Raw genomic sequence first — 26,943 nt, 5'->3', positions numbered from 1 at the left:
ATCGAAAAACAGAGAGACAGACAGAAAGAGAGAGAAAAAAAGAGAAATGCTGAGTGAAATAAAAGAGAAAATGAAAAAATAAAAAAAATCTTCCTCAGCAGTAATCTCTCTTAAAGTGGCACTGAGGAATTGCAGCACTCAAGTGCTCCTCTAAAAAATATTTTTTTCTTATCTTTTCGAGCTTAGGGTTGGAAGGCGAAATGTTTATGATTTCAGAGTGACTACTGGATCCCCTGAAATTCTCAGCAGCTCTTTTTTTCCGTTCCCCCTTCCCGAGTGGAACTCCCAGTACATGTCGGAGATTGACAGTGGAACAGAAGAGTGCGCACTCAGAAAGCGGTTCGCTCCCCTGACGGCGGAAGAAGAAAGAACGAACGAAAATGCCCTTTGGATTCTAAAACTTTACCACATGCCCACTTCTGTCTACAGTACGACATGCTGCTTTGCTCTGATGTAACTGAGAGTTTGAAGTTTCTTCTCCAAAGAAAAATCTTCAAAAAAATCATTTTGAGTAGCAGGATTCTCCATGAAAGGATAAAAAAAAAAAAAAAAATATATATATATATATATATATATATATATATATATATATATATATATATATATATATATATATATATATATATATATATATATATATATATGTATATATATATGTATATATATATATATATATATATATATATATATATATATATATATATATGTATGAGCTCTGCGTCAGCTGCAATTTGTCCTAACTCATATTGCACAGAAACTGACGTGTACATATATTTTCTGCCTCAATGCTGCCATGTTTCAGTGCTCTTGACAGTCGGAGACGCCTCTGAAAACATGCAGGATGCAGTATGTTTTATGTTTATAACAGGTGTTTCAGTTGTTCCGCAGGTCACACCTGTGGTTTCTTGCAATGTTCAAAACAGAATTAGCATGCACAAATGCACCAACAGTTGGCGGGGAGACACAGTAAGTGTGCAGAATTGCACAGATTTATGTATTTGAATGTTTATCACATGTTAGACAGGGATCACTGGTACGGTATATGTACTTATGATGGCTGGTCTGGGTAGTGCAATTTTTACAGAGGAAAAATATTTTTAGGCACAGGATGAGAGTTTACATTACGAATATTAAGAATAGTAGCAGAATTTAGAAGTTAGAAGTTTCCTTTCTAAGAATGTGCATCTATTTGTCATGAGGTTCAATGACATGGCATTCGAACACATAAAATACATTTGAAATATTTTTTTCATAATAATTTGTGTTTTATGGAATTTGTATACACCCATGATGTTCGAGGTTAAAAATCACTGTTCACTGAAAATAAATGAGTAAAACAAGAATTAGTGTAAAAAAGACTTCAAGCACATTTCCACATTCCACAATTCCCCCAACACCCCCTATTTAATTTTTACCCAATGGGGAAACACACCTGTTTAAAAAAACGTGAAATTATTTCAGCTTTCTCGCAGATCTGGTACATAAAGCTTTTTGAGGTCTTGCTCAGATTTCAGTCTGTGGCAGAACAATGGGCAAAAGATATGCTGCACCTGAAGCTCTGGACTTCATATTTAACCATGAGAGTGATCAGGAGGCGAGAAGCCAGATTAACAGTACGCTTTAGAGGAGGAAGTGTCAAAGGTTGAGAATAACACAGAGTACAACCTAGAGGAGGAAGACTCTGACACTAATGATGTGGTAGACCCAGATGAAGTTGGAAGCCATCTCCTTTTGGTCCCAAAATGGAAATATTTTCTGGATGTCATCCCTACCCGAGAGACGAGGTCGTCTTTCAAGTGAAAATGTCATCAGGATGACCCCAGGGCCACCTCGATATGCCATATCCCGAGTGGCTGACATCAAGTCCAATTTTTTTTACTCCATCATAACCATTGTCAGGAACATGACAAACCTGGAGGGCAGAAGGGTTAACAGAGATGCCTGAAAGGAGGTAGTCCCAGAAGGTATTGAAGCCTAAGTTGGTGTGTTGATCTTGTGTGGTGTCAGAACGAATCTGCACCCAGCTAATGGGATACCAACACTGGTCGGGCATTTTTTCGTGATACAATGTCTTTGCAGACCTTCCATATCTTGTCACATGTAATGACCACCACACGAGAGCAGCCTGGCATCAACACGGCAGAATTGGGTGGAGCGACTGCCACTCAGGGTTTTAGGGGTTTTGCTGCTCTACTGTTATCAGCAGCAACATTCACATCAACCAGAGAAAGAGGAGGCAAAAGAAAGACGTGCCAACTGTGTGCACCAAGAGATAGGGTGTATATATTTCATGCAATGACCTTAGTATATTGCCCAACATGCTCAAAACTTGTATTGTTCTCCAAGAGCTAAAGTTGATCAGAAAATATCAAATTAGGTCATAAAATAATATATAATAATATATTAATAATATGTATTAATGATCGATTTATAATTTAATAAAAGGATCCCAGTCAAAAGAGACCTGGAAAAACTATAAGTGACCAGGCTTCATGAACAAATAAGCATTTAAACAAACACAAAACCCTCCACATGCTTATAAAGCACCATAACAACGAAATAGTGATGAACTAGGGACTTCTCTGATTGGTCCTTTCTCTCTATCCACATTTTGCTGAACTGTGCAGAGTGAGTAATTCAGTGTCTGGATACGCCAGTGTTTAATTACAAAGAGCTTGATTAGCCGCGATTAGAGGCGAGACACGTTGAAGAGTTTAAAGAATGACAAGCGTGAGTGACCTTTATTCTTGTTAAGTGAAAAAGAGCTCTAAGGCGCAGCTTCCTGCCCTGTATTTTTGTCCGATCAGCAGGGAAGCCACTCTCTGGGATGCCTTGTTTGGACTTCTTGTTTCCTTCCTGTGCTTCCTGCATGAGACTCTTCACCTGGGTGGGAGCATTGTGCATAAGTATGCGTCTATGTGTGTGTGTGTATGTGTGTGTGTGTGTGTGTGTGTGTGTGTGTGTGTGTGTGTGTGTGTGTGTGTGTGAAAAACAAGACTCAAAAGCTCTAAAACGCACTTTGGCATTTGTAGGAAAGCACTGTGACCCATTGTAGAGCAAATGTTAAGCTAACCGTGGGAGTTTGTGTCCTGAGGAAAAAACCGAAGACGTTTTTATTGCCCATGCAGGTCTGCAGTTAACTCTCATCTCTAATAGGAGTTGTTTCCATATGAGCCATATGATGTCAACCTCAACAGTCTGTGAAGGATTGTTTGATGCTAACCCTTAATAGGTGATGACACTCCACTACTTGATATGGGGTCAAATGTGAATTATGTGATCTTGGAATTGGCCAAAAGAGCAAATGAGGAGGTAAGGGAGTAATAGGAAAGATGTACCTGTAATGTAGGTATGATTGGATAGTTTTTATGAAGGGGTTAAAGTGGCAGAGATTGGAGTGTGAGTGGGAGGTTGGTGGTATAGTTTGGGGGATAGAAAAGGTTTACAAAAGGCTGTCAAATTTGATTGGTTTGTTGAAGGAAATGTCTTTAACCCAAACCCCAATAACTTAAAAACCAGAGGTGTAAAAAGTACCTGAAAATCATATTTGAGTAAAACTATAGATACCTAACTGCACACCAAGTAGAAAATCCAATATAGCTTGAGTAAAAATCTGAACAGCACTTCAGTATTTGACTCATATTGAATGTAGGCTCAAAGATGCACTAGTCCTCAACACCAAGACACATGAAAATGAAAAGCTAAAAACTGTTGATTTGTGAGGTTTTGTTTACTAAAATACGAATCAAATTCTACACCTCAGCAAAGCATTTACTAAGATCAACACAACAACCTTTACAACAAAAATCAAACAAGTCAATCAAAAAAAGAAAAGCGATATTTCAAAAACGGTATCTTCAGTTAACAAATAAAATGACAAAAATAAATAGAAAATCAATCATTTTAGATAAAGTCAAACCAAATATTCAGAAATAATTGGGATTTGATGAACCTTTCAGTCTCAGAGATTATGAAGAAACAAAGTTTAGGTTTAAAAGATGAAGGGAGGTGGTAACTTAGTGGTTAAGGCATTGGACTGTAAAGGTCTTGAGTTCCAATCCCAGCCACACCAAACCACTTCTGGGCCCCTGAACAAGGCTAATAAACCTATAGCTCCTCAGTGTGTTGATGAGATAAATGTAAGTAGCTCTGAATAAAAGGGTCTGCCAAATGTAAATGATTGTTCATATCTTTCTTACAATTTTGTACAAATCAACATCAGTATCAGTACTTTACTTCACTATTTCTTTTTCGGACAACTTTTTTACTTTCACTCATTAAATTATTGACACAAATATCTGTACTTTCTACTTCTTACATCATACAGTAACAGACTCGTTACTTTAGCTTTAATCTATTTGGAGAAATGAAAAATGTTTTTTCTTCTCATTGCACACCATTTTCAGCCCATCAACCTATTTCCTGTCATTGGGTGGCTTTTTTAATTTACCACTGGTGTATCATTTCCTGGCTCTCACACACCACAGACGTAGACTAGTTAACGAAACTAACAAGTCGTCTGAGGTTAATGTGGATGAGACAGAGGGAGTCAGTGTTGTAAACATGACTGAGAGCAGACACATTTTTGATCACCTGATCATCATCTTTTCTCTGCATGTGCTCTATATGGTGGATGTTCAGCCTCATTAGAGAACAAAAATCTTTTTATTTCAATATATTAATTTGATGTGAGGTTTAGTTACCAGCATGACACTAAAACAGGTAGTAATAATGACTACTTTTTACTGAAGTATATGTCAGAGCCTGAACTTCTTTACTTTAACTTGGGTGAAAAAAGTGTAGTCAGAACTTCAACTTTTACTGGAGTCTTTCAAAACATGAGAATCTGCACTTCTACTTGAGTGAAGAAAGTGTGTACTTTTGCCATTTCTGCACTTAAATAGACTTTATGAATATTATTATTATAAGTTCTGGATGAGCGGTTAACATGACAACATTTAAGTTTTTATTGACGTGATTTCGAACAATGCCAGATATCTCTGGAAAAAAATCTACCCCCATACTTCTCTCAGTTCTTTTCTTTGGTCTTACTGTATATAAACCATATATAACATATATAAAAAACTATGATTGCCTTGTAGCTAGTTTCAGTCCTGATGAACTGCCTTCAGCTAAATGATTTACATAAACTGATTTGATTGGATAAACAGCAAGTGAGGCTCTACTACAGAAGCTGAAGCGATTCACGGTAGGAAAAATAGGAGTCGCCGAGGTATGACTTTCATTCATTTATTTCATTTATTTTCTAATTTTATTGTCCCACTACAGTTGTTGTTTCAAGTATATGGTTTGGAAATGCCTGTAGGCAGTGTTAAATGTAGTACATCACTCGATGACAGCTTTTTTTTTTTTTTTATTATTATTGTATGCAAATGTTCAGACATCCAAATATTAGTGTGGAGAGAATATTAACGCAAACAAATTTTTCAGTCAGTGCATGTCTGATATGGTTCTTTTGCCGAAAAATCTTTTTTGGGAAAATTTCTGACAATTTCATTAAAAAGCATTGAAAGGGACAAGAGACAAAAATCCATCCGCCCAACATCTCCAGACCTGGCCATGACCATGCTGGGAACCCGGCCCCGGCCGATGGGATTGCCATGGGAACCGGCCCCTTGACAACCATTTCATACAAGGCAGAATAAAAGGCGACAATATCTCTCTCTTTTGCTCACCCCCCTTTCTGTCTCTACCCCCCCCCACCTTTCTCCTCATCTCTCTTCTCTCCTTTTCTAATTCAGATTTAGCCAGACAAATCATTTCCTGCCTTCATCGTGCACCTTTTGCTGGAATATTCCTGCGGCAGAAACGGGTTTTATGCACAGGCACAGAAAAAAAAGTCTATAAAAGTGAGGAAAGAACTCAATAAATGAAAAAGACCACACATAGCTAGTTTCTTTAGCCTAGCATGTAAACATTCCAGTGGAATAATCATAGCATGATCTAAATTTGCTCCCAGTCATGTTTATTTATTTATATATTTTTTAATAGGGCATGTGGAGGCCAAGTCGGTTTTCCTCCCTCGAACAGGATATTGACATCTCCTTCTTGAACATTACCAGATCAATACAGCTGCAATTACCTTGACCACCCATTAACCATTCATCTTTCGAGAAATATCTGAGGTGCTCGCTTTCCCTTTCACGCTTAACCATCAGTCGCTCGCTAAACGGCTGCAGGCCTACAGCTTTCTCACACCTTTTTTGCTCAGACTGCCTTTTAATATTCTGTCTCATGACAAAGTGGCGAGGTTTGCGCCCAGGGCCTCCGTCAGCACGTCGGGAAAAAGAGTAAGCTAATCTTCCCTTGAACCAAGAGAGCATAATCCATTCAAAGTGGCAGGGCATAGCGGCAAGGGGCAGAAATAGCCATTCATCTTCCGTCAAAGCGCCCGAATAAGCCGACTCTCTCTATTTTTTTTTTCAAGCCATCTGATCTGAAGTCTGTCTTGTAGGAAAAGAGTCAACTTCATTTTCTGCTGGAGTGCTGGGCCCAGAGTGAGGAGGAACTCTGCGGGAGAACCTCTGCCCTAATTACCCGTACCACGAAAGCTTTTGCTAAGACAAGGGTGGCAAAAATAAAAAGGAAAAAAATGTACAATACACTGTATATAAAGAAAAAAGGTGTCAGTCATTTCAAAGTCACTTCCACACAGTATGGTTTCTTCCTTATTACATCTAAGGGAGTGTTTCCTTGCCACAGTCGCCACGGCTTGCTCATCAGGGATAAATGCACACCGTTCACCTTGACTGTTGATTTCTGTAAAGCTGCTTTGAGACAATGTCTGTTGTGAAAAATCGCTATAGAAATAAACTTGACTTGACTTGACTATGGTATGGTGCAGTACTGTTTCAGATGCCAGCAAAGTTGTCCTATTTAGCTCAATTCAACTTAATTGGGTGCGAGAGGATTCCCGATTCTAATTGGGTTATCAAAATATTGGAGGTTTCCAAACGATCCGTTAATCACATGCCTTCGAAAGCAAGGACATCTGCCAAGCTCGTAGGTAACGACGACTGGAATTAATTAGCAAACAACACCAGTCTTGTAACGAACAGCGAATTTTTCATGACTCATGGATATAAACCTAAAACAGTGCTGTTAGCTAAAGACGGACAGACGGAACAGGCGGTTAATGGGTTTTTGTTGCCTTTGGGTGGTCGGAAGAGACCTTTTATGGCAAACAGTCAAGCTGGCATACAAGCTGATTCATCAAAACGGATCTCCTACTTTAATTGCGGGAAAATCGATGTTCATAGCGGTGCGTAAGGCAGTATGGGGAATCCGAACTGACGTCACGGACACGTCAAACAGGAGAAATGTCTGAGCTGGACATGGTAGCAGTGAATGTTTTTAACATAAGCTTTTGGAAGATGTATATTTTTAGTATTATAACGTGTTGGCTGATTTTGTGCTGATTTTTTTATGTATACTTACTTACATTTTTGTGTTTTGGTGAGTACATTTGATGGGGTTTTTTTTGTAATACAAACAGGACATTAGCTTTGGGATTTAATCTTGTATATTAAAAAAGCTACAGTACAATGCAGATTCCATTTCCAAATGTTCTGAAAGCAAAAAAAACCCCCAAATCTTACCTTGAAGTTGCACATCATTTGAACACACAGTACTTTGCACCTTTCCTTCAGAAAAAGTGTTGTAATGTATTGGAGTAAATGTAGTTACTGTACGTAAGTAGTTTTTTGGCTACTTTATAGTTTCAAAGATATAAGCAATTTTCACTCTCTACTCACATTTATGATTCGATATATGTACTTTTTGCTTCGCTATATTTTGACAATGATCGTTACCATTAGCATTTTGCACGGCAGCTTTATCTGCTTTGGCTTGTATTTATTTCGCCGAAAAGGCGATATCGACATCATTTTATTTGTCTATTGAATACTAATGGTTTTTCTACTTTGTAATATTACAGTCGTTTTATTTGTTCATTAAAGATTTTTTAACGACGTGTTTGAAGAGGCTGTTGTGTTGATCTTGGTAAATGCAATGTTGAGGTGTACAATTCGAATTATATTTTAAGAAAATCACTAAAATGTGTCTTGGTGTTGAGCAATAGTGCATCTTTGAGCCTAGGTTCAATATGAGTAAAATCCTCAAGTGTTCAAAACAGATGATTGTGACAAATTGTGGAGGAAATGGAGAAAGTTTTGTTTGGCAAGTGCATTTTGTGTAATTAACTTTTAAATGCAGATGATGTAAATAATGCTTTTTTGAGTAACTTGCGGTGAAAAAAATTTGTAAGCATTGCTGCCTCACAGCACTAGAGTTCAAACCGTCTGTGTGTATAGACGTTTATATGTTTGTATGGGTGGATTGATTTCCTCTTGGTTTTATGGTCCCCCCCCCCCCCCCACATCTCCCCAAAACGTATCAGTCGGTGTTCTGGAAACACTAAATTTCATCTGGGTGTGATTGTGTATCTATATGACTGATCTTTTCCCCAGGGAGCATGTACAATAGTGTTCACAGATTGATCACAATCCTGATAAGTATAAAGCAGTGTTGCCATTGGGGTTGTGCTAGAAAATGGTAGTCGTTTGAGTTTCTACGTCTCTGTAGAAGACTTTACAGAGCATAGACGATCACCACATTTGAAGCGGGAATGCTTATTGTGTCCAAAATGTCTCACAGCCGACTGTAAAGATGTGACAGCAGTTGACACGACGCTCCAGCAGCAGCAAGCTCCTCTGTGTGCATGGGTTACTGAGAGCCAGCACGGGCGAACACAGCCTGCCTCGCAGGCAGCCGCTGGAACTGATTAATGACAGTTTGCCCTCTCTTGCCCTCTTCTCTACTTTTCTTTCTCTCCACTTGCCGACATTCTCTCACTTTCCCTTTATCATCTTTTTCCAGTTCTCTCTTACCCTCAGCTATTCTTTTTCTGAAATACCCTTGACCTCCATTCTCTTAGCACTAACAAGGGCAAAGTCGACAAGAAAGGCTTGTTAAAAAAGTGAAGAATGGAAAAAGAAATAAGAAGACCAGCGGAGCAGTCGGGTCTCAAAGCTGACGTCCATATCATGCTTCCTTCATGTGACTCGCTGAGAACCAGAACGTTCTTCTGTGAGAGGTTTAAGTGTGTGTGTGTGTGTGTGTGTGTGTGTGTGTTTTATGTGAGAGTATGTGGGAAGTTATGAGGCTTGTGGCTTGCCATGGCTGATCATCAACAGTGATATGCCCTTCATCGAGCACCTCCCTAATGGTCTTAAGCCTAAACAGATCTAAAAATGTCGGATTAAAACAATTTCCAAAAATTGCTCACGCACGGAGCTCGTGTCCAATAATCCCTTTTGAAAATGATATTTTATGAAGAGTCGTTTTTTGAGCGTTTCACCCTTGAAGTGAGAGAAAACTTATTAGGGATCTTTGGGTCATTTGCAACTATTTTAGATGTGCACACACACACACACACACACACACACACACACACATACCTGCATTAAGCCGTAAACCTGGGAAGAATTGTAAGTATTATTGATCAGTGCCTTTGGGATTGCTTTGGATAGAAATCAGAAAAGGGCACAGTTTTATATCTTTAACCCTAATTTTAGTAATTTTGCTGTAATTCTTTCGGACATTCATTGTTAAGCATAAGACAGCGTGACGATTTTGCAAAGAAAAAACTTCTGAGGACTCTGAGGAGTCTAGGAAACATCCCGTCATGCTCGTCGAGATCTTACCTGCTTGGCCGTGAGGGATCCACAGGTGCGTAAAGTCTCAGCAATCTGAAATCTTCACCTCCAAGTTCACAAACAGCATGAAGCAGAAACCCCCCCCCAAAAAACAAAAGAACGTAGAATGACGTGTGTCAAAAAGATTCCCAGGTTGCTTTGTGAAGTTCTGGAGCTCCAGATTAGGAGAGCGAGTCCGTGGTGGGTTCCTCGGTGGGCACTTTTTTTCGTGCGGCTCTGTTCACTCAGAATCCCGCTGGTTCGAGTCGTGCGGAGGAGCTAAGCGGAGCACGGAGAGCTCACTTCTTGCGTGCCTGCGTTGAGGTCATGCTCAAACTATGCCTGCGCTGTGTTCTGCAAGCTCAGGAAAACCACATCCTCTGACATCTCTACCTCCTCGCTCCTGCTGCGCTCCCTCTCTCTCTATCTCTCTCACACACACATACACACACACACACGCTCTCATTCGCTCGCTCGCTCGCTCTCGCTTTAATCGTTCAAGATGACAGACCACGCTGACCCAGACGTTGCACAGCCCCTCCACCCGCTCTCTATTCATGCTCTATCTCTCTCACTCTCTTTCTCTCTCCCTCTTTCTCTCTTTCTTTCTCTCAGTCTGGCCTCCTCCAGCCGCTGCTGCAGTTCCAGCCCACTGACTGAAGAATACATCTGAGGAGGAGGCACGAGGTGAGAGAGAGAGAGAGCGAGAGGCAGCGAGTGTGTGAAAGAGAGAGAGAGAGAGAGAGAGAGAGAGAGAGAGAGAGAGAGAGAGAGAGAGAAGGAGGGAGGAGAGGGGAGACAGGGAAGAGGGAAATGCCTGAAAGAGGAGGGGGAGAAGAGAGGTGGGGATTTGACTAAGAAATTTTGGGACACGGTTGAAAGTCCAAAAACCAGTGGAAATCATACAAAAAGCATAGAGTAGCCTGGAGCCAAAACAAATACAAAATCTTCGGTTTGATATGTGTAATGTTTTGAGATTACACACCACGCCACAGGAAGTTCTGGAGGTGAATGACATGCATGCAAGCACGCATACTCTTAGTAGAAACCTCTGCACACACACATCACAGAAGCACTTTCACAGAGTGACCGGGGCTCTTGGGTGGCACTGGGTCCCCTGTGGATGGGGTTGTTTAGAGCAGTGCTTCTTTGGTGCAATGTATTTTTTATAAGCTCCACATGAGACCCCCCTAGATCTATTACTCAGACCAATCACTGAGAGAAGGAGGTCGTTACGAAAAGGCTAAATGGTTTGTTTGATTCGTATGTTGGTGACCGATGTTTAAAATAAGAACCAGCATGGGTTTGTTAACTCTTTGAATCACATTAACTCTCAAATACACTGATCAGGCATAACATGATGACATTATAACATCAGAACCGGTGAAGTGAAAAACACTGATTATCTCTTCATCATGGCACCTGTTAGTGGGTGGGATATATTAGGTAGCAGGTAAACATTTTGTCCTCATAGTTGATGTGTTAGAAGCAGGAAAAATGCGTAAAGACAAATTGGGAATAGCTCAAATTGCTGAAGACGTTAAAGCTGTTAATGCTCGATGGGTCAGGACTGTTATTAACACAATATTAATAAAATGAGATTACGACTGATCGGTGGCCATAAAGTTATGCCTGATTGGTGTATAACTAGAATTTGTGTTCATTCGGGTGCCAGATGTCCGCATACATGCATTTGTCAAAAGTCAAAACAATCAAGGTTGTTACGCATAGAATATTAAGGCTTTTTATGGCTTCCGTTAATCCCAGTTAAATCCAAATCTCAAGTTACAGTCCGTAGACAGTTTCATGTTACAGTAGAGTAAAGCAGAGTAGAGTGGAGACGAGAGCACTTTAATAATTCCTAAGGGTACGTTTGGTGCCACAACAGCCATAACACATGAGAAACATGGAGGATTTGGGCTTAACAGTCCACATGGCTTTAAAAGCACACAAATAAATAATATACACACCGATTAGGCATAGCAATATAACATCACTGTATAACATAATGAGCAGAGAAGTGAAGAACACTGATGATCTCTTCATCATGGCACCTGCTAGTCTGTGGATTTATTTATTAGGCAGCAAGTGAACATTTTGTGCTTGAAGTTGATGTTAGAAGCAGGAAAAATGGACGTAAGGATTTAAGCGATTTTGACAAATTGTGACGTCTAGACGGCTGGGTCAGAGCATCTTCAAAACTACAGCTATTGTGGGATGTTCCTCCAAGGAAGGAACAGTGGTGAACCGGCTACAGGGTCTTTAAAGGCTGGTCCGTGTGGTCCGATCCAACAGACGAGCTTCTGTAGCCAAACCGCTGAAGAAGTTCATGCTGTTAATGTTTGATGGGTCATGACTGTTTTAGCAGCAAAAGGGGGACCAACACAATATTTTGCAGGTGGTCAAAATGTTACGCCTGATCAGAAGATGACATTTTATAAGAAGAAGTATATTGCAGAATATCTGAAAAACAATGAAGTTACTCTACTGGACTGCATCCCTGCTCCTGTTAACATTCCCAACAAAATAACCGAAACCCGTACAATCTGTACAGTTACTTTCATCGTCAGTAAATGAAACAGAAATGATGTCGTGATGATTATCTGGCACTAGCACGTGTCCCTTTCTGGAGCCCGAGGATAACGAGAGGGTGATGATCTTCCAGAGAGTAATTACAGCTAATCATTCCACAATCCAGCAAGTAGTAAAGAGCACTGCTTGTTTTGCTAATTAAGAGTGAACACTTGCTACCATGTTACGTTAGCATGCATGACTTGGTGTATGTTGTTACCATGTTATCTGGACCAAAGTGGTGGGAATTAGTAATGGCTCTATTAGGCACTTTTTCTAAACTCAGTGCCAACAGAGATTGTTTTTTTTGTTTTTTTGTTTTGTTTTTTTTACACCAATTGAATAATCGAATCTGATTAGTCAGAAAGTGGATTTCTTTTCACACAATAGCTACAGTTTATAATTATGCTAAAATGTTTCAACATGTAATTGGATGTAAAAGTAACTCATTTATGGAGCATTACATGGCATTTGTAAACATCTGTTGATATGTAGATAACTGAAGCTTGGAGACATTTATTGAACATTTTTAGAAGGAGTCCCCAGTATCAATTTGCACTATAGAATGTTCTTTGCATTTAGCTTGAATTTAGTTTTGGATTCCTTAAATTTAGGGGTATTAAAGGTGCTTTTGACATTGTGATTTATGTAATGATCTGAGGAAGCGAACAAGGATGATGTCCCTATGATTTAGATGTCCCTAATTGGAACAATAAAGATTATGGAACATCAGTTTTGTCCTGGGACTCACTTGCTGAAGAGTTGGTTTGGTGCATATACTGTATGTCTACTTAAAAATAATGTGGTATCAGTTTCCAAGAGGGCACATGGTAGAAAGTCTAATGCCACACTGCCCCCTTGTGTTTGAAGTTTATAACACCAGGATCTAGCATCAGAACCTCAAAGAGGTCTGATATCTTTTTTTTTTTTTTTATTATGGAGATGTTTCTTGTTTCAGTTACCTATAGCATCTTAATGACAAATTATATTCAACACAAGTTCTGCTACAATAGATCGTACAAATCAAATAGGGATTAAACATCGAGCGTCATTTCAAAGGGAAAGTGATGATTGAAAAAATTTTTGAAATAAATCCGACATTGATCCAGAGCTTCAGTTTTCTGGTTTGAGTGTTTTTAGATTCTTCTGCTTTTGTAACCCATCTGCATCAACATACTTTTCTGTTCAGCATGGTTGTAAAGGTCTAGCTTATATCTACATGGAGTTAGCTTTGTGCACAGGTTTGGGTCTCCTAGATCAAGTGTACGATTGTGTGTTTCCAACTTTGTAGTATGATTTTGGGGAAGAACCACAAATGGCAGGAAAATCACTTCGGTCCATATACTGTTTTTGCCATTTTTGCCTTGGCAAATTTTGTATTGTGATTTTTAGTACATAAAAGATTAAGCGACAAACAGAAACCAGATGAGGATGAAGCTGTGGTGAGAATGAACCCATCACATATGACTTGGTCTTTAAAAGTAATCATACGCCAGTCATCAATGAAATAACTCTCATTAACCCCAAATAAAGATCTTTTCTTCCTCAACATCTTCTTGGTTTTAGTTGAATGCTGGAGCCATGGTTTGCAAAGAACATACAAAGCATGCATGACATCTGGTTAAATATGTTTAATATGGAGAAATAAAATAAATTCTCAACCAAATTAGATGTACAATGGAACACCAATCATTTATATACCCTTATTATTTATACAGAAAATAGAGAACCACAGACACATCACAAATAAACAAGGTCAAGAAAGACACATACCAGGAAGGCTGCTAAGTGGCCTACACCAAGGAAGCTGCTGGAATATCTGAGAAGATTTTTTCACTTTTTTACATCTAAGCAATGAAGAAATTAAATATCCAATTTGTAATAATGACATCATTCCTAAAGGTATTTTATAGAGAAAAAAAAATGTATATCATCAAAAGAAAACCATATCATCCATAACATCATGCATCATAATTTATGCAGAACTGAGGCTTTTTCTCACAAAAGGTTACAGATAATGTAGGTCTAGTTCAATATGAAATGGAAATTCACATTTCAGCAAGAAAGATACCCAAAGCATTCAAATTAGCAAAGGAACCGCTTAACCCATAGAGGTTGAATATTTTTTAATTTCTGAGCCAGAACCCAGACCTGAATATTACTGAAAGTCTGTGGGAGGACCTTACAATTTGGGGAAATGGTTGCTTAGTGGTTAAGGCTTTGGACATGTGACTAGAAAGTTGTGAGTTTTAATCTTAGGACCTCCAAGCACTACCAAGCCCATGAATACAGCCCTTATCTGCTCATTCAAACGAATGAAAAAAAATTTAAGTTGCTCTGAATATGTTAAAATCCTTAAATGTAATGAATTTTGAATGTTTTGTAAGAAACAGTGGGAAAATATTGACAAGGCATGATGAACCGTGCTGATGCACTTTATACCCTCCAGAACTGGTGTCCCTCAGATGAGAATGGATTCCATTTGAGTCTCAAGATTTCTACCTAATATCATCATTGTTCCTTGCCACTAGCGCCAATAGCTTGCTTGTTGGAGATAAACGTATGGACCAATGTATGTTATGACAATCGGTTAAAGTGCGAATCGAAAAACTTTTATTAACCCACAGAAGACTGAGTGAAGAAAAAAAAAAAGCAATCAGTGCTTGAACAAAGTAATAGTTTAGAGGTGTGTGTACGAAGTGGCATGAAAACATTTCGAGACTAGTTTTGTAACTCTCCTACAGATGGCAGCACAAGGCTGCACGCACAGTCACAGGGAGCACCGACCTGTGACCGATGCACAAAGACATCGTCCTGTGTAAGAGGACTACTGTTGAAGGTGATAGTGTGTAAACGTTGATAAATACTTTCTTGTAAACAGAGCTTTTTAAATTTTTATTTTTACACACTATGTTGTGAAAAAAATGTCCTGACATGATTTTTATTGAAATCATATAAACCTTCCATTGGAACAGGGGTGTGTAGACTTTTTATATCCATTCAATATCTCGGGGATGAGGATGTTTTTTATAACATCACATCAGAAGGAGATTTAAAAGAAGGATTCTATTGTGACCTTGAAAAGCAATCATAAATAAACCTTCAGCCGTACCATAAGACAGAACGTCCATTTATATGATAATGGAAGATGAAAGGGTTCGGTTGCTGAGTGTAATGTTAGTCCATCTGCGTACAAGCGAACCGCTCTTTCGTCTCGTCGTCGGGTTTTGATCCCTGAATTGATTTCTTTTCGACACCCGACTCGGTGACAGCGCGTGCAATCATTTGTAAAATTGTCACCGTGGCTTCTGTCAGGTGATGCATCGGTTAAAACACAGAGACAGAAAGAGGATTTGGGGGAAAAAGCAGAGGATTTTGAAACACTTTTTTTCAAGAAGAAACACATACTGGCACTACAAATGGAATGTTGACTTTGGGAGGTGTGTGATGTCTCTATGAAACATGGAGACTGTACTTTTTAAAGCAGGGAAAAGACATCAGATAAATGTGCATGGTATTATATGTACCCTGGGCAAAAATAAAACACATAGTAAGACAAGAACATGACATACTTAAGATGTAATTTGTAATAAAATTAAATATTGAGTAAAATAAAAAGCTGAAGGAGTATTTCTTCTAATATCATATACACTACATGGATGAATGTATTTGGACACTCATCTTTTCCAGCCATATGTGGTTCTTATTTAAACTGTCACCACGAAGATGGAAGCATTCAATTACATCTGGTACGGTAACATGAAATTTTCCTGTGATTTGAACTAGGAAACCCAAATCTGTTCCCACATGACAATGCCCCTGTGCACAAAGCAAGCTCCATGAATATATACTTTACATGGGTTGAAGTGGAGGATCTGAAATCTGGAAGCTCTAAAATCAATTCTATTGAAAACCTTTGGAATGAATTGGAACACTGACTTCATCTCAGGCCTCCTCACCTCACCTCTGTTAGTTTCTGATGTTATTAACACTCTTGTACCAGAAGGATCAAAGAATCATTTTAAGGGCCTTGCTCAAGGTCACAAAAATGGCATTCTGGAACAGCACAGCCAGGACTTGAACCCATAACCCCTGGGTCCAAAGTCCAATGTCTTAACCACAAGGCAATGTTTTTAAGATTTTCTAATTTTAAAGTGTAATAAATAGTTTAAATATAAAATTGAGTTTTACATTGTAAAAGGTTTGACGTGGTTCACAGAGACAAACTGAGTTTTTCAATTTCAGCAAAATATTTTCCAGTCGATTTACTTTTCAAAAAATTATTCAAAATCCATAGCAAAATATTTAATATAAAGGGAAATTTTATACAATTAAAATAGAGACTTTGTTTTTCTTCATTTATTTCATGGGAAACACTACAGTGTGCATGCATTTCTATTCTGCAATATTTTTTTTTTTTTTTTTTTTTTTTTACCATTGCCTGGAACATTATCAAAACCACAATCTATTTTTTTCCTCACCCAGTATCGTGCAACAGAAATGGTTCTGCAATAGATGCACTCTAGATGCTCTTATGGTTTCCTTTTGTTTGTTGTTTGCAGAAATTGATTACATGTAATTCTGATTATTTGCTTTTAAACAAGTTCTTGGCTGATGCTGAATGTTTTTTAGCCAAACACAGACTGACATGGACTTGCTTTGTCAATCTTGGATCTTGTTCCAGGTTGAGCCTTATATGATGTGGATTAAGGAAGCTAGCTGGTTAGCATAATCCACGTAAACAGGTTTCAAAACACCATCAAACCCTTATAAGAGACACAATAAACAAAGCAAAATAAACTGGAAGGAAAACATTAACAACTTGACAAACTTGATACAGGCGTAAACAGCGATCAAGTCAGGGAGCGTGGCCAAGGGTGGAGATGACGCAGGAGCTGGAAGAATGAGAGACAATATTTTGCATTATGGTCTGCCATTTAGTCTTGTATAATTAGAAGATCAAGTGTCCCTAATTGAAGCCTGTAAAATTCGAAACAAATTTGCATTGGATTAGTTTGTGGTCCTGGCCATGCTCAATTACATCTGCAAACATCTGCTCACTCGAAGGATCAATCCTGACTGACATTTCAAAATATTCACAGTTATTAGCACAGTTTAAGTGCTAATAAATGCACTTTTAAGGCACATTCAAACTGAGATAATGATGTTTGCCTAGTCTGATTTAGCTGTATATCGTAGATATTACAATGGTTTTCAGTCAAAACCACAGCGCAGCGCCCCTCTGCTTTACATATCTGCAATTGTGCTTACTTTTCTTCAAAAATGACATGTAGACACAATGACTAAGCAATCATAATTATTCTATGCGCAAACACATAATTATGCGACAATAAATAAAATGTTTATGTTTCCTCGTGCCTTGAGGATCTACAGTAGTGTCTGAATGTTTGTTAATGTAGTTTTACACTTAAAATTGTGTTTACAATAAAATGTCAGACATTAATTATGCAAAGAAAGAAAGAAAGAAAGAAAGAAAGAAAGAAAGAAGGAAAGAAAGAAAGAAAGAAAGAAAGAAAGAAAGAAAGAAAGAAAGAAAGAAAGAAAGAAAGAAAGAAAGAAAGAAGGAAAGAAGGAACGAACAAACTTATTGGCAAGCAGGATCTAGTTTTTAATTTTACTTTTTGACTTCATTGAAAGACATCATTGAGAGACATGAACACTGCTAGAAAAAAAGAAAGAAAGAAAGAAAGAAAGAAAGAAAGAAGGAAAGAAAGAAGGAAAGAAAGAAAGAAAGAAAGAAAGAACAAACTTTCTTTCAAGCAGGATCTATTTTTTGACTTTACTTTTTGACTTCATTGAGAGACATCAATGAGAGACACGAACACTGCTAGAAAGAAAGAAAGAAAGAAAGAAAGAAAGAAAGAAAGAAAGAAAGAAAGAAAGAAAGAAAGAAAGAAAGAAAGAAAGAAAGGAAAGAAAGAAGGAACGAACAAACTTATTGGCAAGCAGGATCTATTTTTTTACTTTACTTTTTGACTTCATTGAGAGACATCAATAAGAGACATGAACACTGAGACTGAACAAACAACCATCCACAGAGGTTTTCATTTCTCTTTGAGATCTGAAATTGATTCGGCTATTGAGAAAACTCGTATTTTTTTGAATGCTTTCTACAACAATGTTACACATTTACAGAATAATTCTTAAATATACCGTATGGAAAACCTCCTTTTTAAACACGTTGAACTTGACCACGTTATTTCAGATCTTATTAAACCTGTGCATGAACTCTTGCAATGTCACTACATCATAACAGCTGATAAGTGAATTATCTACATTGTAGTAACTACTATATTATATGATAATCTAAATGTGTACCTGAGATATCGCTGAGTCACGTGTTGACTCAGTACATTAAACAGGTATGAAAGCACATAATATTCACACGGTTGTTTATATGAAGGTGAATTTAAAAACCAAAGAATAAGAATGCATTCTGTATGATTTACTGATCCATATAGAAACAAATGTACATAATATAACTTAAGCAAAGTATTGTGCAAATACGAAGTTCATCAGAGTGTAACTTCATGATGGAATTTACAATGAAAGTTTAACATGCACTTTGGCAGGTTCAGTGACCTGTGCAGAAATATATAAAGTTTAATCCTGAATGCATGCAAAGTTCATCATTAATCATTGTGAGCTTTTGGGTGTAACCCTGGTGCCATATAGTCTAATGTATTTGTTAGCTGTTTATCAACGTAATCCACTCACTCTAAATGGGTTAATACTGTACATAGGTTTGGTTTCACGCCCATAAAGTATTTGCTAGAATTTATGCCTGTTGTTTGCTAACTGGGGCCACCTCGCTTTGTGTTATTAAGGGCGGGTCATCTGAATGTCATTTATGTCAAGAAAGCCTGTCTCGTGTGCAACACTCAGCCTATAAAAACTCTCTCTGAAGTGCCAAGACAGCAAACCCTACTCATCTAGCATTACAGGTACTCTTACTACTTATGCCTGCATTAATTATTTGTATTTGTATTTGTATTAGTAAAAATAAAGTAAATTTAATGCATTTAAAATAATCAATTATTGCTACTGTTATTAGCATTTAAACATAGTGTTAATTGAAAAAGTTATTGTACAATTCAAAACTTATTAGAATTCAAGGTAATTGAAGGATAATATAAAAACAAGTGGTTTCTGTTAAATCAAATTTTAAAGTAACCTTGAGTAAAAAATATTGCATTTAGTTGTTACTATAATGTTTCTTTTCATGTAGAGCTTCAGACATACAATTTACAATAAAAACAATTGCAAATTTCGACATTTTTGCTGTCCACCTGTAATGTGGCATTAAATGTTACATTTAAATATACGTCATATAACATATTAAAAATTACATACACATTAATGTAATTAACTTTATGCATTGCCTGCTGTGTATAAAAACCTTATATTTTTACATCTAAAATACTCACTGTACTATTCTATCAAACATTACTGCCTCTCTCTTAAATTTACCACTTAAATTTTTTTCTTATTGCAATCATACTTCATATTTTGTTCTTAAAATTTTGACTGTTACCTTGTAATAATTTTTAGGTTCAATGTGTTAATACATGTTGTATGTAAGTAGCAAGATTTTTCATTGTTAAAGTTTGAGATTTACCTCAGCTCTTATTTGAAAGCAGCAACATTATTGTGTTATGTTTGCAATTACACAAATTACATGTACATTGCAAATAACATTCACTGTATGTAAATAATTAACATTATGATTGGGCGATTATTTTTCTTTTATTATTATTATTAGTATTATTATTAGTATTATTCATCAATGCATACATGATTTATTCATTTTTATATACATTTGTTTTAATGTGATTTCTGGTTCTGTATAACATGTTTTACAGAAATCACATGTGTGTTCCTGGACTTATAATGTTCCAGCATTGCTTATATTTTTACTACTATCTTGGTCATTATCTATAGATTATCAATAGTAATATTTTACTATAACCTGTTTCTTGCATTTATGCAAATCAGCTACTACTTTTTCAACTTAGAACTTAAAATTTGTATGTTGAATGTTTAATAAAAAAAAGCTGAACATTTCTAACTTTTTCTCATCAGTTAAAAGAAGAAGCATAAAAGTCCAAAAAGTTATAAAATTATATGCAATTATCAATCTAAAAATTGTTATTTAAGCCATGATTTAAAATGTTCCTATGTATACCTGGTGTTTGTTCAGTACAATTACTATGTACGTCAAATCTACATGTCTGTACACTTCATTAGCATTGGATTCTTTTTTATCTCTAAATTTATACAGGGTAAACTTCCAACTACCCTTTTGACCTTCTTTGTGCTGGCTCTACTAGTTATCAGTTGTGCTTCTGCAAGTGGTTGCTTTTTATTGTACCCGATGTTTTAACAGATTTGTGGGAAACTGCATGTTCATATAAAGCATAAAGATCTCAATTTGAATGAATTAATATCAATGTAGGCATTTTTTTGCTATCATAAAAAACGTGGTGAAAGAGGCATGTGACTATTCTTAGTAAATGGCCTCTGTTTTAAATATGTGTTGTGTATGTCATTTAAATTCAAACGCATGTATTTTAATGTTGAACTTTGCAATCTGCTACCTTAGCCAGATGTCCCTTGAGATCTTTGATCTCAATCGGACTTCTTGTTAAAATACAGGTAAAATACGAACAACTACCCTAGTCTCCATGCTACTTTTTGTTTACGGTAATTGAATATCTAACACAACAAGCAAAGTATGTAGCAATGGTCTAAAAGGACTATATATTGATCTATTTAAATACTGTGTAGTTACCAGTACTAACATACCAAAGTGCTACTGAGATACCAGTGTAGTATGTAATACAATATAAATGTTGTATCCTAAATTTCATAGCACTGTTGCGTAAATCCACATAAAAAGTTATTTTTTATATCCGTTTTCTGCAGGAGTTTGTTTGTAGGATAAAGAATTTTGGCAGAATGTTTCTCCGGAGTCTGTGTGCACTCGCTCTGCTTCAGATGAGCTTAACCTGCAGTGTGGTAAGTCACTATAAATGCACTGAAACAATGAATTCAATCATTAAAGACCTTGGAAATGGAATAGTCATAAAACAGGTACTAATAATCATATAACAAGGTATCTGGATAGAATAAGAAAAATGGTCATAGACATAAATTAAGATGGACAGCTGTATTGTAACTCTTGTTATTAATAGAAATATTTTAAGTACAATGTTTATTTTTAATGGTAGATTTTTAATGTTTGAAGTTCAGAAATAAAGAATGAAAAATATCAGCTAAAATATGGGTACTTTATATACTGCAGTTACCAGACTTTCGAATACTGTGCAGTACTATTACATTAATTTAATGTTATAGTATAGTTTGTAATATGATTTACATTTCTTGGGTTTTACAGTAGATTTGGGATAACAAGCTGAATGTAATGCGCAAAAACAATTCCTTTTGTTAACATAATTGAGTATGAAGTAACACAACCACTATGCACCTCACAAAAAGCTGCATAATCAGATATTATATTACCAGTATAACTTTAAAGAAAAATTTTAATGTAAAGAAAAATATTATAGAAATAATGTAAAATGGTACAATATTATAATATGTAGATAATATTTGTTTTTTGTTTTTCTCATTCTTGTCCTGGTGGCCTCAACAGCCAGGTAAGCCCTAACCCTACTACTATGACTTACATAATGTGAACTTGTATACCGAGCAAACGATAACTGAATCGAAGTCAGAATTCTTTGCACAATTTATAATTTCCGATTGCAAAAACGTTGCTAAATTAGCATTCTATTAAAAATATGTTTGCAACCATTGGTTGTGAACCAAGTTTTCTGTTGTTTTTCTGTCTCACAGATCAGATCTGTACAACCTTACAGGCAGTGCAGGATGAAATCGTCAACATTCACAATATGTTTCGGAGACAAGTCGATCCACCTGCCAGCAACATGCTTATGATGGTAATGTGCAAGTTCTCATTTTATAACTTTCAGGATTTTTTTTAACTCACAGTGAAAGTCAACCGACTATATTTTTTACCAAGAATTTTACATTTTTCTTGTCCACTCAAGTCATTACCATATTCATGGAACCAGTTTGAAATGCCTGAAAGTCACAATATTAGTTTAACAACGTTTTGTTTTACAGAGTGGGATGATTTAAGTAACTAGTACACGTCTCTCCTAACAGAACTGGAGCTCAGAAGTGGCTGCAATAGCTCAGAAGTGGGCGGACACCTGCTCCATGGAGCACGGCCCACCCAGCAGCCGCATGCTCGGATGTAAGCCCATTACCTTTATTAGCTTTATTTTACAGATTCTAAAATTAAAGCACTTAAAGCGTTCGAATCAAACAATCTCTCTTTGATTGCTCAGATCTATGTAAACAGTTTTTTTTAGCTCAGATAAGGGTTACTTAGAGGTTACTTTTAAGTGTTTCTGTTTCACTGAGCTCACATTACAGCTCCAGACATGATGAATTGAGAATATATTTCAAGTTGACACTATTTTCCAGTGGACCATTGAAGCAAATTACTTTTAAGTTGGCCATGGAAAAGGAATCGTAATTGAAAGCTGATGTGAGGGGAAAACGGTTACTGACTAAAAAATGAATAGAGTGAAGCCAAGTGTATTTCTTTAAAGCAAACAGACTGACTCGATCTGGCAATTAGCTGTGGGGACAAATTTGTAAAAATAGAAAATAATTGATTAATTATAGAAAATTAATTATGGAAATAGGAAATTGATTTGGTTATAATAGTCATTATTGATCGGTTTGAATATGTCTTGCCCTGCTTCTGAATTCTGGTTGTTTAGAAAGAGTTGAGATCGCATGTAGTAACTAAATTATAAGCCATAAGACTTTCGAAACTTCATTCTCATTGTAGTGAAACAACAAATTTAGTTTGGAAGCTCTCAGAGCTTAGCAGCAATAAGAAAATTACGAATAAACAAAAGATAATTGCTCTAAATATGAACGATGAAATATATGTGCAGTGGAATTTGGATCTTGATGCAAACAGTAGAGTGCAAACAAGATTGTCAGATTAAGGACATGTACAAAGGATTATCATTATCTAAACAAGTTAACAAAAAAAGATTGTTTATTTGGTAAGGTTTTCTCTCAGGAGATGCTTATTTAATATCACTTCGAAGGAGTCTTCAGTGTCAGAGTGTTGTGAAAGTCAAAAGTAAAACAATAACAAAATCACAGAAAAGATAAAAAAAAATGTGTTTTCTAAAATCTCTGTAACAGGACAAGTTGTGTTTATTTGTGTCAGTAACCAAAAATGATGAAGGAAATAACTGTTTATAGCTGCTAAAATCAAGCAGAAAAAAGGAACTTGCATTTTTTGCAGATGTTCTGCACCAAAAGTGCATTAGTGCATATGGTTGATCAGTGGCTTACATATATGGAGGATAAAAGACTTGTTGGTGCAGTACTTTTAGATTTTACAGCTGCATTTGATGTAATTGACCATGATATTCTGTTGTCAAAGCTCAAGTATTATGGGTTCTCACAACTGTCTGTTTCACTGATAAGGAGTTATCTTAATGGCAGAACTCAGCAAGTATTTTTTTATTGGTAGTTTTTCTGACAGTAAATGTATATCATGCGGTATTCCACAGGGCAGCTGTTTGGGTCCACTTTTATTTTCAATTTTTGTGAATGATTTGCCCCATGTTGTTAGAAATGCAGAAGTTGCACTGTATGCAGATGATGCAAGTTTATTTTGTGCATCTCCTTCAATCACTAATTTAAGTCTGAACCTTCAAAACCAATTAAATTTGATCATCAACTGGGTTAATTTGAACAAATTAGTTTTAAATATTTTCAAAACCAAATGTATCATTTTTGGTACTAAACATTTGTTAAATAAACCTTGTAACCTAAATTTGACTATTGAAACAATTTTGGTTGAGCAGGTTACTAAAATTAAACTCTTGGGTGTTAAGCTGGATAATCAGCTCTCATGGACTGATCAGATAAATCATATTGTTTCCAGGATGGGCAGAGGCATTGCTTTGTCTAGGAAGTATGTGCCGTTTTGTCCACCCTCAGTCATGAGAACAGTTGTCCAGTCTCTGGTCTTGTCACACCTGGAAGATTACAGGAAGAACAGGAAGATTAGCGACCACTCGTGGAAGCTAATGGGGTTCCAAATAAATAAATAAATAAATAAATAAATAAATAAATAAATAAATAAATAAATAAATAAATAAAAATTCAATGTAACAACAAACAGATATTAATATATAAAAGAGGTGAGTTTTTTAAAGTTAATATTGTAATAATGGTTGGGAAATTGGCTTATATAAGAGCAATTATATCACATTCGGCTGTTATAGAAATATAATCATGGTAACAGTGACTCCATTGCACATCTTCCACAAAGTTTTTTTGACCATTTTCTTATAACAGCACACCTCTCAGTGTTTTATTCCTCACATACAAAAGATTATATGTAAATGAGGTAGCCTTAATACAGTACATATTTTTTTAAACACAAGTATCTTGTTTTGTTTTGTTTTTTGTCTATGCAGCATATGAAATGGGTGAAAATCTGCTTGAAGGCTCTCCAGACATTTCATGGACTGACGTCATAACAGATTGGCACAACGAAGTGGCTAATTACAACTATTCCTCAGGGTCCGGCAACGGGAAACCCATCGGCCACTACACACAGGTCAAGATTCTTGAAGAAATTTAATTATTGAGTTCGGAATTGAGATCACGTCTCTTTGAACAATTTTCCCAGGAGCAATAATTGGTATACGGAAGGTTTATTTCACGTAAATTTGATCAAACTTAGACGTACACTGTGTGTCCTCACAATATTAAAACCAGTCCATTACTATAATGGCTGCAGTTGTGTAGCTATCGTGTATTACAATCACAGCAACAATGCCTAGCTATTTATTATTTATTATTTCACTTCTTAATCTTGCATTAATATGTATTATCATATGCAAATGAAACGTTTATTTCTGCATTTAAACACACACCATTTTTATTTGATGTGCGTTGTGGGGACAACCATAAATTTTCATCAGTATACTATACACTCGCAAAAGAAATCTAAGCAGTATTGTGTTTCGGATTCAAGGTGGTTTGGTTCGGTTCCTATCAAGTCGGCTGCGGTGTGGCAAAATGTGGAGACGCCTATTTCTACGATTGCCAGTACTATCGGGCGTAAGTCCTTTCTCCTCTCCATGCACTACATGGACAGATCTGCTCCATCAAAACCTACTTTAGGAGTGTTCTTAGCTCAACTGACATTTTGCAGATAATTAGCTTTTGAGGTTTTTATTGTTTGTCTTCTGCAAACAGAGGGAATTACAGAAGTGTGGCACCATACACTATGGGAGAACCCTGTTCGGCCTGTCCACAAGCATGTGACAACAAATTATGTAGTGAGTAACCTGTTGTTGTCCTAATATATATAGATATGGCAAACATATAGCCGTGTCCACATACCACGTCAAACCTGTACGTTGATGTATGGATGGACTGGTCATGCTGACTTTAATCCTTATCTTTTATCTTTTTTTTCTAGCCAATCCATGCCCTTATGTCAACACATACAGCAACTGCAAAGAGTTGAAACAAAATGCCCCGTGTTACCCGGACCTGAAAGATTATTGCGAGGCTGAATGCTTCTGTACCACCGAGATCGTTCCTACTAACTAAAACTGCCAGGATTATCTACGATACCTCTCCTTGTCATTTTCTTTAAACTAATCAAAACATTTTATACTTTATTCGGATGTAGTGAGGTGAATTCATATAATATAATTCGTATAAATGAATTGACTTCCAGAACGTAACTGAATTTTAGTTTAGACTGTATGGTTTTAGCAGATTATTACTTGTTTGAGATGATCCCAATAAATCCTGGCTGAATTCTAAAATCAAGTGTGTTTTTTTATATAAATATCCTGTAACAATACATCTACCAGGAAAATCTCATTTCCGAGGTCTGTAAATCCGATTGTTCCAGCTCAAACTAGTTAGCATCCTGAGTTAGCATGACATACTATGTGTTTTTGTTTGTTAGTGTGCAACATTTTTATCTTTTGCTCTCTCCATTATGGCTGTCCTTTGATTTGTGGATTTTTAGGCAAGTGTCATAAATGTGGGTATAAAAATGTCTTGCATTGCACTCGTACACTCGTATTGTAGCTTCAAGTGACCACTCGGGTGATAAAAAGGTAATATATATATGGTTGTTAAAAATGAGAGTTTTTGATGTTTCAGATGTGATTTGCTCAGGTAAAAAGCATCCTTAAATTCACCATGTTTTTCTGTCAACTCAGTAACACGAGCCACGTAAATGTCAGAGAGATTCGTGCAAATGATCTTTACTGTGATATTAAACCAATCCCAGGCTGATTTTCTGTTATTCAGCTATACAGTGTTACAAGATAAACAGTCAGCAGACAAATGAATAACCAATAACACCAATACAATACAATATAATACAATACAATCTATGATAATAATAATAAAATTACATTGACTTTTAGTGCTTTTTGAGCATCTCATTCCACATTTAGTCCCCATTTGCTCTTATAATAACCTTCACTCTTCTGGGAAGAGGTTCCACTAGATTTCAGTGTGTGCTTGTGATGAT

At 36.6% G+C, this 26,943-nt stretch overlaps 2 protein-coding genes across 3 annotated transcripts in view; one reads left to right on the top strand and one right to left on the bottom strand.

Moving 5' to 3' along the window:
• The window catches only part of rftn1b (raftlin, lipid raft linker 1b), a 94,211-nt gene extending 83,597 nt beyond the window's left edge, over positions 1–10,614 (bottom strand). Inside the window, exon 1 of one of the 2 annotated variants that reach the window (XM_083529513.1) lies at positions 9,726–10,614. The gene's annotated coding sequence lies outside the window, so the exon portion shown is untranslated. The remainder of the gene's footprint in view (positions 1–9,725) is intronic. The other variant, XM_083529514.1, reaches the window with a different exon arrangement.
• Positions 10,615–20,915: 10,301 nt separating this feature from the next.
• On the top strand, positions 20,916–26,221 carry LOC310719629 (cysteine-rich venom protein natrin-1). Its single transcript, XM_083529555.1, has 8 exons — positions 20,916–20,963; positions 21,234–21,330; positions 22,167–22,270; positions 22,500–22,590; positions 24,854–24,996; positions 25,417–25,502; positions 25,641–25,723; positions 25,867–26,221. Exons 2-8 carry the CDS (start codon positions 21,267–21,269, stop codon positions 25,998–26,000), a joined length of 705 nt encoding a protein of 234 aa, XP_083385681.1. The 5' UTR covers positions 20,916–20,963; positions 21,234–21,266; the 3' UTR covers positions 26,001–26,221.
• The last annotated feature ends 722 nt before the right edge of the window (positions 26,222–26,943 follow it).

This window comes from Silurus aristotelis, assembly GCF_946808225.1.
Source record: "Silurus aristotelis genome assembly, chromosome: 25".
In the NCBI taxonomy this organism is placed as follows: Eukaryota; Metazoa; Chordata; class Actinopteri; order Siluriformes; family Siluridae; genus Silurus; species Silurus aristotelis.
The sequence above is the reverse complement of the archived record's forward strand: the minus strand, read 5'-3'. Positions and strand labels throughout refer to the sequence as shown.

Excerpts from the sequence above, each read along its gene's own strand:
- LOC310719629 (XM_083529555.1), top strand. The coding sequence starts at position 21,267 with ATGTTTCTCCGGAGTCTGTGTGCACTCGCTCTGCTTCAGATGAGCTTA. Across the intron at positions 21,331-22,166 it reads CTTAACCTGCAGTGTGGTAA|ATCAGATCTGTACAACCTTA; the intron begins GTCACTATAAAT and ends TCTGTCTCACAG. Across the intron at positions 22,591-24,853 it reads CAGCAGCCGCATGCTCGGAT|CATATGAAATGGGTGAAAAT; the intron begins GTAAGCCCATTA and ends TTGTCTATGCAG.